Genomic DNA, 13,366 nt, shown 5'->3' on the forward strand with positions numbered 1-13,366 from the left:
TGTCGCCCGTGTGCGGCAGGTCGCGGGATGTAGCCGGGTCGGGCACTGCCGGTGTGATGCTCGGCGGTCCGAGAGTAACTGCCCTAGGCATCGTCGAGTTCAGTGTTTCCCGCCCATGCTCCCGCGCTGTGAACGTTTGCGGGTTCGGCAACGAGCCAGAGAGGGGTTGGTTGGCAGGGCAATGCAGGTCAGCTGGGTACGTCACATCCTCGTCACTGGCCACCGGAGTCAGCGCCGTTTTTTCTGGCGAGCGGAATGCTGAGTCACATCGGTCAACACGTGCTGGAACTTAGTCACATATAATCCCCTGCTCGGGGATAGGAGAGTGGTTTGATTGCACAATTTTCCCCCACTTCGACCTCGTCCAAGACGATGTACGGATATTTCGCGTTGGCTTCATGACACGCTGATTCGTTACCGCAATTCCACCATCTCGCGTTCGCAGCCGCAGTGACCATTACCGAGCAACCACACTTAAGACCTCAGCATAATACCCCCCCCCCCCCCCCGCGTCGCCGGTCGCTCCTTCGGGCGACCAGGCCTGACTCACGTCGGCGCCGCGGCGAGACAGGTGACGTCTGCTCCGCGGGCGCTGCCAGCGCGCCCGGCCCCCTGCCGGCGACGGCCGCCGCGTCGGCCCGCCGCCGGCCGCCGCCGCGCCGCAGTTCGGGCCGAGCGAGCGCCGCGAGTGCACGCGTCCGCCGTGCGTGTGCTGTCGACGCGCCGAGCCGCCGCCAGTGGATGCGTCAGGAGTGACATGGGCCGGAGGGCGGGAGCGTCGCTCGGCGTGTGACCACTGGCCGGGAGCAGGTGCCCGTGATGGCCCGAATCTGGGACTGGCTGCTGGCGTTGCTCGGAGTAACGTTCCTGTGCGCGAGCGCGTCCGCCACCAAGAACTACTACATCCATTGGAATACGTCGAACCCCATGTAAGTCCTCGTGTTGTCCGCGGCGTGGACGGCAGTAGGCGCTTTGGTATACGATTTATCAAGGCGAAGATCCCATCATAGTTGGATTGTATATCCTTCAGCGAGTGCTGGCCGCGAGTCCTCCGTAGGGTTTGCGTTGTAGTCACCTATATCGCTCTTTGATATAATGCATAATTGTATGGATAATAAGGTCGAAAAAGTCAATATGTTTCGCTTTGTAGCTTCTTCAGGTCTTCAGGACAGTCTTCATGGCTGGACTTCATTACTTCATCATTCTTAACGTTCAAGCTACTGCTGCTCAATAAAAGGCGTACTTGGCTACAAGACAGCAGAATAAAACTATCCTTTGTGCCCTCGTTTCTGAAAACACATGGTATTGTCTAGTGTGATGTATATTATGCTAACATGCAGGTTCTGACAAGTTCGGAGCGATAGTTGCATCCGGTTCCCTGTGCTCCTCGAATCAAGTTCTTATCTAGCTCTCGGCCGTTGAGATACTGTGGGCTGCTGATTGCTTCTCGATCTCATGCAGAATAAACAGCTGTATCGCAATTAGCCAATCGAGCGGAACGGCATTAACGCGATACGACTGCGTTCCGTTATTAAAGTCCGCTCATGCACAGCTCATATCCTGGAGCAGTCCAGGCTGCCGACCATCCTCAGCGAAGAGGTGGCGGCCGCGAGCGGCGCCGAGCGCGGTGATGCGACCAATCCTCGGCAGAGAGATGGCAACCACGAGCGGCGCCGAGCGCGGTGATGCGACCCATCCTCGACAGAGAGATGGCGACCGCGAGCGGCGCCGAGCGCGGTGATGCGACCCATCCTCGGCGGAGAGATGGCGACCACGAGCGGCGCCGAGCGCGGTGATGCGACCCATCCTCGGCAGAGAGATGGCGACCGCGAGCGGCGCCGAGCGCGGTGATGCGACCCATCCTCGGCAGAGGGATGGCGACCACGAGCGGCGCCGAGCGCGGTGATGCGACCCATCCTCGGCAGAGAGATGGCGACCACGAGCGGCGCCGAGCGCGGTGATGCGACCCATCCTCGGCAGAGAGGTGGCGACCACGAGCGGCGCCGAGCGCGGTGATGCGACCCATCCTCGGCAGAGAGATGGCGACCACGAGCGGCGCCGGGCGCGGTGATGCGACCGGGCCGCGTCTGGCGCCGCAGCCCGCGCACGGCCGCGTCTGGCGCCGTCGCCGCGCCGCATCTCCTTATCAGCCATTACCTGGCACTCGGCTTGTGCCAGTCGGCCGGCCGGCCGGTAAACAGGCACTGGGGCGATTGGTCTACGGCGCCGACGACATGGGCGAAAACATGCCCCAGCCTCCCGACACTCGGGGCGAGGCGGGGATAGAATGGAGCAGGCGCGGTTGGCACAGAGGGTCGCTGTCAGTACGCGGCGCCCCGTGGCCGTGGACTCAGCGCCGTAGCCGTTGTATTCTCTTGGGTCTAGCGAGAGCACTGCGATGGTAAGCGCTGGCCTGGCCGGCTGGCCAATCATTCCAGGAGGTGGTCTCGTCCGACCCTGTGACCCGGGCCGGCATTCGCTCGCTCATGCCGACGCCTCGCCCGCTGCGCGACCCGACGTCTCGCTCGCTGCGCGGCCCGACGTTTCGCTCGCTGCGTGGTCCGACGCCCCCGCTCGACCACGTGACCGCGGTTCGTCATCCGTCGGTGGCCGAGGCCAGGGCCCCGGACTGGCCCAGAGAGCACAGCAGTCTGCCGGGCCGGCCCTCGAGAGCGCTCCCCGGCGCCGCCCATGGGTGCGGGGCAGACCCGACGCTGAGCGGCGGAACACAACGGTGTCCATCTGACGACCCGCCCCAACCACCACCTTTTATTCGGGCGCCGCTAAAATTTATACAAACACGTCCGCGCGCAGCGGCTTGTTTGCGTTTCGGGCGGGGAATGTGGGGTTGCCGCGGCGGGCGGCGGGCAGCGACCGGGCCTCGCCACTCCATGAGGGTCGAGTCAATGACACGGGCCGTCGGCCGCGCGGCGGACGCGCTTCGCTCGCCGCCTGCGCCGCCCGCGCCGACACCGCGTCCATCATCGCGCCACAAAGCGCGACACGGGCGCAGCGCGGGCTGCGCGGTCCGCCTCACCTGCGCGTCGCCCGTTCCGCCTCCCCTCGCCGCCGACAGACCCCGAGAGCAGCTCTCAAACCAGCCTGTTCCCGCGGTCTTCCCGCCTCGCCACCGTCCCCACCTCCCGGCCTCCACCCCCCCCCCCCCCCCCCCCCCGCCTCAGTCCGCGTCCCCGCGCGTTCTGTTGTGCCGATTCGGGCGCGCGAAGGGGTGCCATCGGCCGGCGTACCTGGTCGACCCATTGTCCGCCGAGGCCCAGGTCTGCCGCCGCGCTGCGCGCGCTGTGATTTATTTACGGGCGGCCGCGCGGTGGTCTGGCGCCTGGTTTTTCGGGGCCGCTCGTTAGATGCCATTGACTGGTGACCACTGTGTCGCTGTGAAGTCGGAGGGCTTGCCCGCCACGTCAACCCATGCAGTGTCGGGGAGCGTGAACAGTGTGTGCAGAGGACGGACGCTGCTGTCGCTCAGCGCCCAGGACGGGCACTGGTGTCTTCCAGCGCTCAGGACGAGCGCTGGTGTCGCTCAGCGCCCAGGACGGGCACTGGTGTCTTCCAGCGCTCAGGACGAGCGCTGGTGTCGCTCAGCGCCCGGGACGAGCGCCGGTGTCGCTCAGCGCCCAGGACGAGCGCCGGTGTCGCCCAGCGCCCAGGACAGGCACTGGTCTCGCTCAGCGCCCAGGACGGACACTAGTGTCGATGATCGGCCTCGTCCTCGGCGCGCGCTATCTTGGAACCGATAACGACGTGACGTCAAGCCTGCGCCGCCGCGATTCACCATGCATCTCGGCCCTGGTGTGGCGCATTGGCCGTGCCTGAGCTGGCGATCTGTCGGCTCCGGCGCGCGCTGTCGGCACTCGTCCTCTGGCGCGTGCCGCCGCCGCCGCGGCTAACGGGCCGCACCACGTGACGACGCCCGGCCGACGTGGTTGGGGTCACGTGACGGCGGGTGGCGTGGTCGCGTGCTGGCCGATTCGCCCCGCCTGAGTTCTGATACAGCCAATCACCGCTATCACCGCTGTCTCCACGCGCGACGAGCATCTCATACCGGAGGGGCTCTGCCGGTCAGCTGACCTCAGCAGAAGGTCTTCCACAGGCCCCGCGCGTCTGCACCCCTCTTCCGGCGGCGGCGGGCCCGGGCCCGGCTGACGTCAGAGCGCTGATGAGGACCCGGCGCGGGCCGAGATGCGCCGGCCGATAGCGGCGCCGCTGCGGCCAGCGCCCCGCCGCTGGAGGAGTCCCGCTGACCGGCGCGCTTCGCTCGTGCTCTCCACTCGAGCGCACCTCACCTGCTGCAGCGGCCGTGCCGCACCCCTCGCGGGGTCAGGCCGCTGCCGGCTGCGGAGCTTATATTCTTTACATCGCAGGGTGTTCTGCTAAGGTCGGTGTCGAACCAGCTGCCTGCGCATAGATTGTCTTCTCCCAACACGTGTACGAGACATGATGCATGGGCAGTCTGGAGAGAAGTCCTGCGTTACATGAGCTGAAGTGTGGAGGAACGTTGTGTTCATTACTGGCATAGTCCTTGATAACAATGAATAATGGGCACGGTCGACCAAAAATGCGTTCCTGGAAGCCCATACGTAACGTACAATTAAGTGTGTAATCGGCCTGCGCTCTCGAATGAACGTCTCGAAATCACTACCCTGTTAATGCGGCCATCATACACTCGGCCATTACATTTCCATACGCGCTGCCGACGTCTCCACGCCGTCTGCCATCTCTGCGCCACTCTACCTCCGGCACTCCCGTTTCTTCTTCCTGGTGGTCCGCCAGAGAGCGGTTTCCTTCCTCAGCCACGGTGGCCGATGCGGTCGGGCGGGTCGGAGGCGAGAAGGCGTCCTTACGGCCCCTTCCCGGCCGCCCCCCGCCCCGCGGTCGGGCAGGTCGGAGGCGAGAAGGCGTCCTTACGGCCCCCTCCCGGCCGCCCCCGCCCCCCGCCCCGCACTCCGCCGTCGCCGTGCGCCGCTAGTCTGCGCACCGACGACACGCATTAATTAATAAAATTAGAATACGTAATGGAAGCGTACGACCTCAGCGCTGGTGCCGCTCAGGTTGGCGACAAGGGATGTACATTAGTTGGCGGTCCGGACGGAGGCGCGCAGACTGACGGACGGCTTGGTCTGGCACCAGTCTGCGCTCTCAGTCGCCCGGCGACAGACTAGACTGGGGTCTAGCGGCCGCTCACTGTCAGCAGCTTGCCGAGCGAGCCTGCTCGCGCGGTCCAGCAGCGTCACCAGCCGGCCCTCGCGACAGCGTCATTACGCCACCAGTTCGTCTGCAGTCGGTTGATCAAAGGCTTGACGCGGAGCTCACGGGCTCGGCTACCGGCGCAATGCTGTAGACGAGCTTCATTATCGCAGTTATCGAGCTAGTCCGTCCGCAAGTCAGCAGGTATGGGTCCGGCTGCTTTTGCGACTGGCAGTGCTCAGTGACGTCATGCAAGCATCGAGACGAACACGCCCCTAGAAGAGGCAGCGTCCATATCCTCGTAGCGGCGGGAGACCGTCCCGGAAGCAGCCCCAGCGCCGGTCTGCCTTGCCGCCGCCAGTGGCCGCCCTCCGCCCGACGGGCGGCGGCGCCTGCAGCGGGGCCTCTGCAGCGGCGGCGCCCGGCGAGGCCGGAAGAGCGGACGAGGCGCTTGCAGAGGGGCCGGCACATTCGGCGGACGCTGCAGCAGGTGCCGGCCCGAGGGAGCGCGATCCGGTTATGACCTGTCGATGTCGGCTCGCCAATCCGCGCCCGCGGTAGTGGCGACCGAAGAGGCCGCCGTGCTCCGGAGCCTGCCCTAAAGAGGTTTGCCGTGTATCCGCCTCTTCATCTGTGCCAAATTGACACTATCGGGTCCGGAATCGCATTCGATCTGAATTATGGGTGCAATGCTGTCCGCACGAAGATAATGTTTGTTCTTGTTAAGCCTTCAGCGGTACCCTGCGAAGGCCGGTCGATATTAAAGCCCAGGTAAGCGGCCTCGATCGGCGCCTTAATTGAGCACAGGCCGCCTTCAGTTCGCCCTCGGGCTCTCACTATCCGCGGGATCTCAATTAATCATAGCAGGTTTAATCGACAAAATTCCCGTTCTAGTTATTATGTTTTAAGCTGGTATTATTGTGGTGGTGGCGCGGGCCTGAATGGGATGTAATGAGCGTGATACGGTTTTGGGTCCGGCGGGCGGCCGGACAATCAACAGGCGCTAACTCGCCCGCCGCCATCTGCGCTGGAATGCGTCCCGCCAGAGACGTGGGAGACGTCACGAAGACGCCAGGCGAAGAGGGTCAGGTCAGGCCGGAGGTCGCCTGTGGTGTGGGCACAAGGGGCCGAAGCGCCAGGTGCTGCGTGGTTGACAACGCATAACAACCGCCGGGCAATAGGCCCGGACAAACTATCGGCGCGGAGACAGTGCATGCGAAGAATCTTAGTTGAAGCTACTTCCGGCGTTCCCAGATATGGGCTGCATATGACTTAATAGTTGCGATACTGAGGACACAAATCCATTGACAACCTCGTGGTCCCCGGGTTGCGTTCCCATGCCCCCCCCCCCCCCAATCCCACGTTACCTCAGCGCACCCCGCGCGCCTGCCCCCACCCCGAAGGGCGGACACCGACGCTGGCCCCTGGGTGGCGAACGCGGCGCGCCGGCGACAATTAGCGCCGCTTTTTGTGGCGGCGCCGCACAATGCCGCCTAATTCGGCGCGAGTGGCTGGCCGGCGGCGGCGGCGCGGCACGGCTATGCGAGGCACGCCGCAGCCAAGCCAGCGGCGCCGGCGGGCGGGGCGGCGCAGTCATGGGAGCTGCCGGCTGGCGAGGCGCGTCGGTGAAGGGTCGGGGTCCGACACCCTGGAGAGACAGATGACCGGTGTGGGTAGAGGCGGTGTGCTGGGCTGCGATGAGATAGATGAGGAGCGGAGGAAGAAGTGCGAGAAGTGAGGTGATGCTGATCTAAGACGGAAGAAAACGGACTGTGTATGGCGGTTGCCTCTGGCTTGCTCCGAGCCGGGGGAGGGGGGGGGGGGCTGGCGCCGGGTCCGTGGAGCGTCTGCCAGACACCTCTGCGCCCGCCGCACGGCACCGGGCCGGCCGGAGGGCTTCGCCGACACTGCAGCACGGCAGTCATCGCCGTAATTGAGGATATTTTGGCACAAAGGGCCGCATTTGTCAACGCCGCTACAAGGCTGGGCACCGTCCGCCGGCTCATTATCATTCCGTGGTCGTGTCGGGGTAGCTGTGCTGTCGGGCGGCCGGCCAGGTGGACGGTGGGGCCGGCCGCAAAGGCGACCTGTCTGAGCCCTGCACGTCTAAATCCGCGTCTCGTATGGTGCGGAATGAAGACGTCGACAGATAACCGTCGGTCCCCCCGCGAACCAGCCGGCCCGTTGATAGCAGTGAAGCCCGGCCTGGCCTTGGTCTTCTCGTCGCTCCACGAGAGGGCGGCCCCAGTCCAGCCGAGTTCATTGGATGGCCCAACTGGCCGGCGGTGACCTCCAGCTCGTCCGGGCCCCATGAAATGGGGTGATTTGGCGACTGGCGAGGTGAGCAGTGAAAGGTCAGCCTGCGCGCTCGCTCTCCGCCGCGCCGCCAGCCGCTTCATTGAATTAGCCCGCGATCGTAATGGCGCTTAATGACGGCGCTAGCCCGGCACTAGCGCGCCTGTCAAGCCCGGCCTAATCTGTCCGGTCAGTTTCGCCACCGTCCGCCGCCGCCGCGCCGCCCGCCGCCGCCGGTGACGATCCCCGCCGTCGTCGGAGCGCCGCGCGCGTCGGTGGCGACGAAGTGCGACGGCGGCGATATCTCAGGCGGGATTGACGAGCGGCGAACGTGACGCAGACGGCGACGACCGTGACGGCCGACAGCGGCGGTGGCGCGGCGCCATCTGCCGCTCGACGGGCCCGACGCGCGCTGATAGCGGCGTCACCAGTACGTTGGCGTGCCCCGCGGCATCGCCCGGGGCTCGGCTTGCCTGGCGCTCTCGCAAACACTCGACATGTCACCCGATGTCCTCGGGTGCAGTGGATGGGGTGTGGACTGCGTGTATCATGGACGTTGCAGACGGACATGCCACATACAGTCCACAGGCAGTCCACAGTCCACATAGGTCTTTGTGGTGCTGGCGTTCAAGAGATCTCGTCTCCAGTGCTGCCTCTCTCTCTCTCTCTCTCTCTCTCTCTCTCTCTCTCTCTCTCTCTCTCTCTCTCTCTCTCTCTCTCTCTCTCTCTCTCTCTCTCTCTCTCTCTCTCTCTCTCTCTCTCTCTCTCTCTCTCTCTCTCTCTCTCTCTCTCTCTTCCTCTCCTTCTCTGACCGGTAAGAGCCGCTGGCCCCAGTGCATCCGGTGGATGAGTACAGCATCTCAGTGTCTGTAACGACCGTGATCCACTTATCATTGTCTCTCCGGTCACGTCGTCCATCAGCAGCACCACACGGCAGCTTCCCCAGACTGCCGTGCCGCCACGTCGCCCGCTTCCCAGCTCCTTCAGCCACACTCCCGCCGCGGATGGTCGAAACATAAACTCGCCGACGCCTATTGAACACGGGGCTTACGCCACTTGAAGTGAAGCTGATAAATAGCAGCGTCCCGCCATTAAAGGAAGACAAATGGCCACCCCCGCCCTATCCCGCGACTCATGCCATTTACATGGACGCGGCTGTGCCAGCCTGCGCCCCATCGAAGCGTCTCGGCGCCGCTCTGCGGTGTCGCCAGCCCCACATCCTACTCGCCGGCCCGGAGAGGGGGCCGGACGTCTGATTCACGCTCTGTGTCGAGCCTGGGTCTAGTGCGGGCTCAGCAGGACTCGCATTCAATTAACATTGCACTGGAGCGGGCGTGCTGTTGCAGCGTTTGCCGCTCTTTGTTGCAGCGCTCGATTAAATTACGATTCGGCTTGAAGCGGAGTCCGCTCACCGGCGAGTGATGACCCAGCCGAGATTGTCTGCATGGAATGGCTGACTTCAGCGCTCTCGCGGCGGGCGGCGGTTGCCGGCACGCTCGCCTCCACGGCTGGCCCCGGTGCGCCAGCGTCAGCGGCCCGGCGCCGTGACCCGATCGCAGCCTGGTCGAGGTCGCCATCGATTTATTGCCGGCGAGCGCGGCCGGGCGGCGGCCGGGCGGCGGCAGACGCCCCGGCGCAGACGCCTGGCGGCCGGGCGGCCGCCACCGCTGTGTATTTTACGGGTCAGCCGACGGCCGTGTGCGGCCCTCTGTATACTACCGGGCCCTCTGTTTGTATACACGCCGGCTGACGCGGCGCTGAGACCGGGCCGGTGTCAGAGCTCCTCGACCGCGAGCGCGCGCAGCCTGATGTCGGAGACCTGGCGCGCCCGAGCCGTCCGCTGAATGGCGGCTCCACGCACACACACGGAGCGCCCCGCACGTGGAGCTGTTGGAATTCATTCAGCTATTCGTGGGACGTTTCTTCGGAGGGCGAGCGGGGCGTTTTTCTGCGCGTTTTTGCGCACCGGCTTTGGTTCGCCGCCTGTCTGCAGATGGTGGCCGTCGCAGTTTTTGGCGCCTCCGTCGTATGGCAGGGCTATTTGATCGTTCTATCCTGCTCAAGGTGTGTCGGCTCGCCAGGCACGTTCTTACTCGGAGGCCCGCAGAACTGCACCAGCGTAACTCAGCCGGTGACGGGAGATGTGGAATGTGCTATGATTTCCTTGCTGTCCTCTCTCTCTCTCGCCTCCTCTCCCCGTCCGATTTCCTTGCTGTTCCTCTCTTTCGCCTCCTCTCCTCTTTTTCTCACTGCCTCGCTCTCTCCGCCCTCTTTCCTCCCCCTATCGCGCTGCCCCTCCCCTCCGGCCCCTGCCCTCCCAGCCTGCTACCTCTCCGTCTCCGTGCCCATTCAAACCCAGCTGCGTTACCCGACGGGAGCCCAGATGGCAGTCTTGTTTGCGTGCTTCTCTCATTTACCTTCCTGACTGCGCGCGCCGCCCGTCTGTCTTCGTTCGCTTTGTGTCGGCTCGCCGCTACATATCACCTGTTGCACGTCCCTGGTGCCGGTGTCGCGCTCCATTGTCCCAGAGCCGGGCTTTCAGCCGTCCACCACGTGGTCTCGGCGACACCGGAGCGCTGCCGAGTGGCACTGCTCTCGAGAGCAATAGACTGGTGACACGGGCCATTTTATCGGAACACCAGCAGACTCAGCGACGTCGGCGCAGCCTCGCTGGGCAGAGGAAGGGAGGGTCGGTACCGCAAGATGGGGCGTCGTCGGTCACGTATCCGCGGGGCTGCGGTCAGGCCACCGCCGTGGCGTGGTGGAGCCCTGATCACGTGACACCAAGCGGTGGTGTCATAACGCTGATAAGTGACTGGGACAAACAGACCGCACACGGGACCGGGTGATAAACGAGCCTGCGCGTCTGCACTGCAGATGACAAATGGCGTCGCGGGGTGATGCAATCTGCCTCCATGAGACAGCGCTTGTCATTGGGATTCAGCGAATGATGTGGCGGGCGAGAAGCCTACCTGTATGCCTTGCGATTGTAGCGCGATGATCGTGACTAGATGGTAAATGGTTAGCACATTGTTTGACGCCATCATCCAGCGAATGCAATCTTCGATACAAGAGCATCAACGGCTTGCGTCGAAAGGTACTTTGCTCTTCCGTCAATGCTGCACCGGTAGTCCGACCCACCCGTTCCTGTCACGGTCCGCCTCCGCGAGTGTCGCTTCCGTCACCACTCCGCCGCTCAGACCTGAGTACGACCCCCAGCTGCCCTTACCTAACCAGATGGCCACAGCAGCAAACTTCAGCTCTCCTTTTCGGACCTTCCTGCGCGCGGCGCTCCTGCCGCCGGCTGGACGGCCCGGCCGCCTGTTTTTGTGCGCCTCCGACCGGGTCCGGCGGCGGTCGGCCGGCCGGGCGGCGCGGGCCGGCGCGGGCCAGCGCCACCGCCAATCGCCGCCCTCTGGCGTGGCCACGCGCCGAGCTGCGAGCAGAGCGCGCGCCAGCGAAAGCTCCGGGGGAAGCGCCGCGCCCCTGGGCGCTGGCCTGTACCTTGCGATAGCCCACGCCGAGATACCCTCCACGTCTGTGGGCGCGTCTGTGTGCCTCCTAATGTGACGGAGGTGGCACAATATTCTAAGCCTCTTTACAAGTTGAAGGCTCGCATGCCGTTGCAGCGCCTCCGCAATACACTAAAGACGACGAGCGGCAGCGCCTCCGCAGTACACTTAAGACGACGGGCGGCAGCGCCTCCGTGCAGTGCACTAAAGACGACGAGCGGCAGCGCCTCCGCAGTACACTTAAGACGACGAGCGGCAGCGCCTCCGTGCAGTGCACTAAAGACGACGAGCGGCAGCGCCTCCGCAGTACACTTAAGACGACGGGCGGCAGCGCCTCCGTGCAGTGCACTAAAGACGACGGGCGACTCAGTGGCTGAGAGGCTGCCGCCGGTGGCTTCGGAGGCGCACGCCGCCCGTCCGTTAGGATACCAGTAATCGTTGGCGGTTATCGCAGTCTGTCCGTAGACGATAATCGTGTTTGTTTCTTCTTCTAGCCCGCATATTTACAAACGCTTATACGGAAAGCCACAAGTTCTGTTAATAAAATAAGCATCTAATCACACGGCGGCCATTTTCCAAGAGCCGCCGCCAACACGCCCCGAGGCTGCTCGGCCGAGACAGGAGAAAATCGCCCGTCCGCTACACTGAAGGGCATGGGTGTGAGGTTGAGAATCGCGTCCCACACCTGGAGCATCCCACTTCATTACCGCCCGATCGGTTCATGGGAAGGTGAGCCCCATTCCTTCGATGGGCGATAGCCCGTACGGGCGAGAGTTGCTTGTGCTTCGCCGCATCATTCATCTTGTTGTCTGGTCGCCAATTTTCGGATTTGACAACATGGAATTAGGCCAGCGAGCAGGAACACAGCGACCGGAGCGATGCGGCGGAAGTTTTCCAGGCGGACTGCGCCACTCCTCGTCGCAGTTGCGCAAATCGTCCGCACGGCGCCGTCGTCGCCGGCGGGGGTCCACCCCGCAGCCCTTTCACGATATGCCACCGTCATCCTGTAAAAACAAAACAGACCTGGCCGGCGTGCGCGGCACCGGAAGCGGGTAATGCACTGTTTTATTTTGGCCGCCTCCGACCGCGCCGGACCGGAGGCAGCGTCCTGCGTGCCTTCGAGCTCGCCACAGGCGCTGTCTGCGCGAGCGGACGCGCAGCAGGAGCCAGCCAGACGGCGTGAGCGGGAACAACCCGGCCCATTGTGCTCCCGCTGCTCTGTCGCCGCGGCTCCCCTCTGCCGGGGCTCTCGCGGCCAGCACGGCCGTCGCCTCCGCAGCGGCGTCCGATCCGTTTGCGTCGGCTGCGGTCGGCACGTCGCGCACCTGGTCCGGGCCGGGCCTTGCCGCTCTTGTCCGGCTGTCGCCCCTCCCCGGCTTGAGGCCGGCGCGTTCTGCCGAGCAGCGTCACGCGGCCGCGCGCGCGCCCCTCCGGCCAGCTCCGGCGCCGCCAGCGTCCGGGCGGCGCGTGCGTGGCGCGACGCGGCCTGTGCGCTGGCCGCAGGTAACGAGCACTTGACGGGGCGGGGCCGGACGACGCCACAATGGCTGTTTTTGCCGCGTCGGCGCCAGCCTGACGATGACCGACTTCAGAACCCACTCCCGCCGGCTTTGTTTGGTTAGAAATGCCCGCCGGATTAGAGCCAATCAGCGTCGGGCGCTACGCCGTCGCCGTCGCGCTCCGGCGCTCTGCGCGCGGCGCCCGCGTCGCATCGTGGCTAATTTCCAGAGACACCGCTCTGCGCGTGGTCGGCGCTCGTGGCGCGGCTGCGGCGACCGCGAAGGGCGCCGCTCAGCTGACGCGCGCGCGCCGCCGCCGGGTCCGACGCGACGACGCGCTTGGACCGTGGCGGCGGCGGTGCGGAATTCGGTAAAACCCGCCGCCAAGCAGCGGCCGGCTGCCACGAGCGGCGGTCGGCGGTCGGTGCTGTTTGGGTTCGCCGGCCGCGCTGTTGTGTTAGTGGGCCGGCCGCGGCTCGGCGGCGCCGCGGGCGCGGGCTGCTCTCCCGCTGAGTCCATTATGCGGCCGCGGGCGCGTCTCACCGACGCGGCTCGGAAAAATAGCCGAGCGAGACTAGCGGCCAGCACAGCTCTCACGCGCACTGGGGCGAGTCAAGAGCCTGCTGGCCGCGGGCCCAGCACAGAGTCAGAGTTGAGTCCGGCTCGGAATCAGAGTCGAGTGCGGCGCGACGCTGCCGACGAGTGGAGCAAGGAGGTGCTCCGGGCTGGTCGCTTAGCAGGACGCGGCTCTTCGCGGCCCGCCGTCAGCGGGGTTCCCAGGGCACTAAACCCTCCTCTCTGCCGCGTCCAATCACAAGCCGCGACCGCTTTTATTGCGGTAACTGGAGGTTAATT

At 64.9% G+C, this 13,366-nt stretch overlaps 1 protein-coding gene across 2 annotated transcripts in view; it reads left to right on the forward strand.

The window, feature by feature from the left end:
- The first annotated feature begins 676 nt into the window (after positions 1 to 676).
- Positions 677 to 13,366, forward strand: part of LOC119091291 (ephrin-B1) — a 34,521-nt gene continuing 21,831 nt past the window's right edge. For both annotated transcript variants that reach the window (XM_037213984.1, XM_037213985.1), the window contains exon 1: positions 677 to 929. In XM_037213984.1, coding sequence (XP_037069879.1) covers positions 820 to 929 — 110 coding nt within the window. In that variant the 5' untranslated portion in view covers positions 677 to 819. The remainder of the gene's footprint in view (positions 930 to 13,366) is intronic.

This window comes from Pollicipes pollicipes, unplaced genomic scaffold (assembly GCF_011947565.3).
Source record: "Pollicipes pollicipes isolate AB1234 unplaced genomic scaffold, Ppol_2.1 Scaffold_3447;HRSCAF=4054_pilon_pilon_pilon, whole genome shotgun sequence".
In the NCBI taxonomy this organism is placed as follows: domain Eukaryota; kingdom Metazoa; phylum Arthropoda; class Thecostraca; order Pollicipedomorpha; family Pollicipedidae; genus Pollicipes; species Pollicipes pollicipes.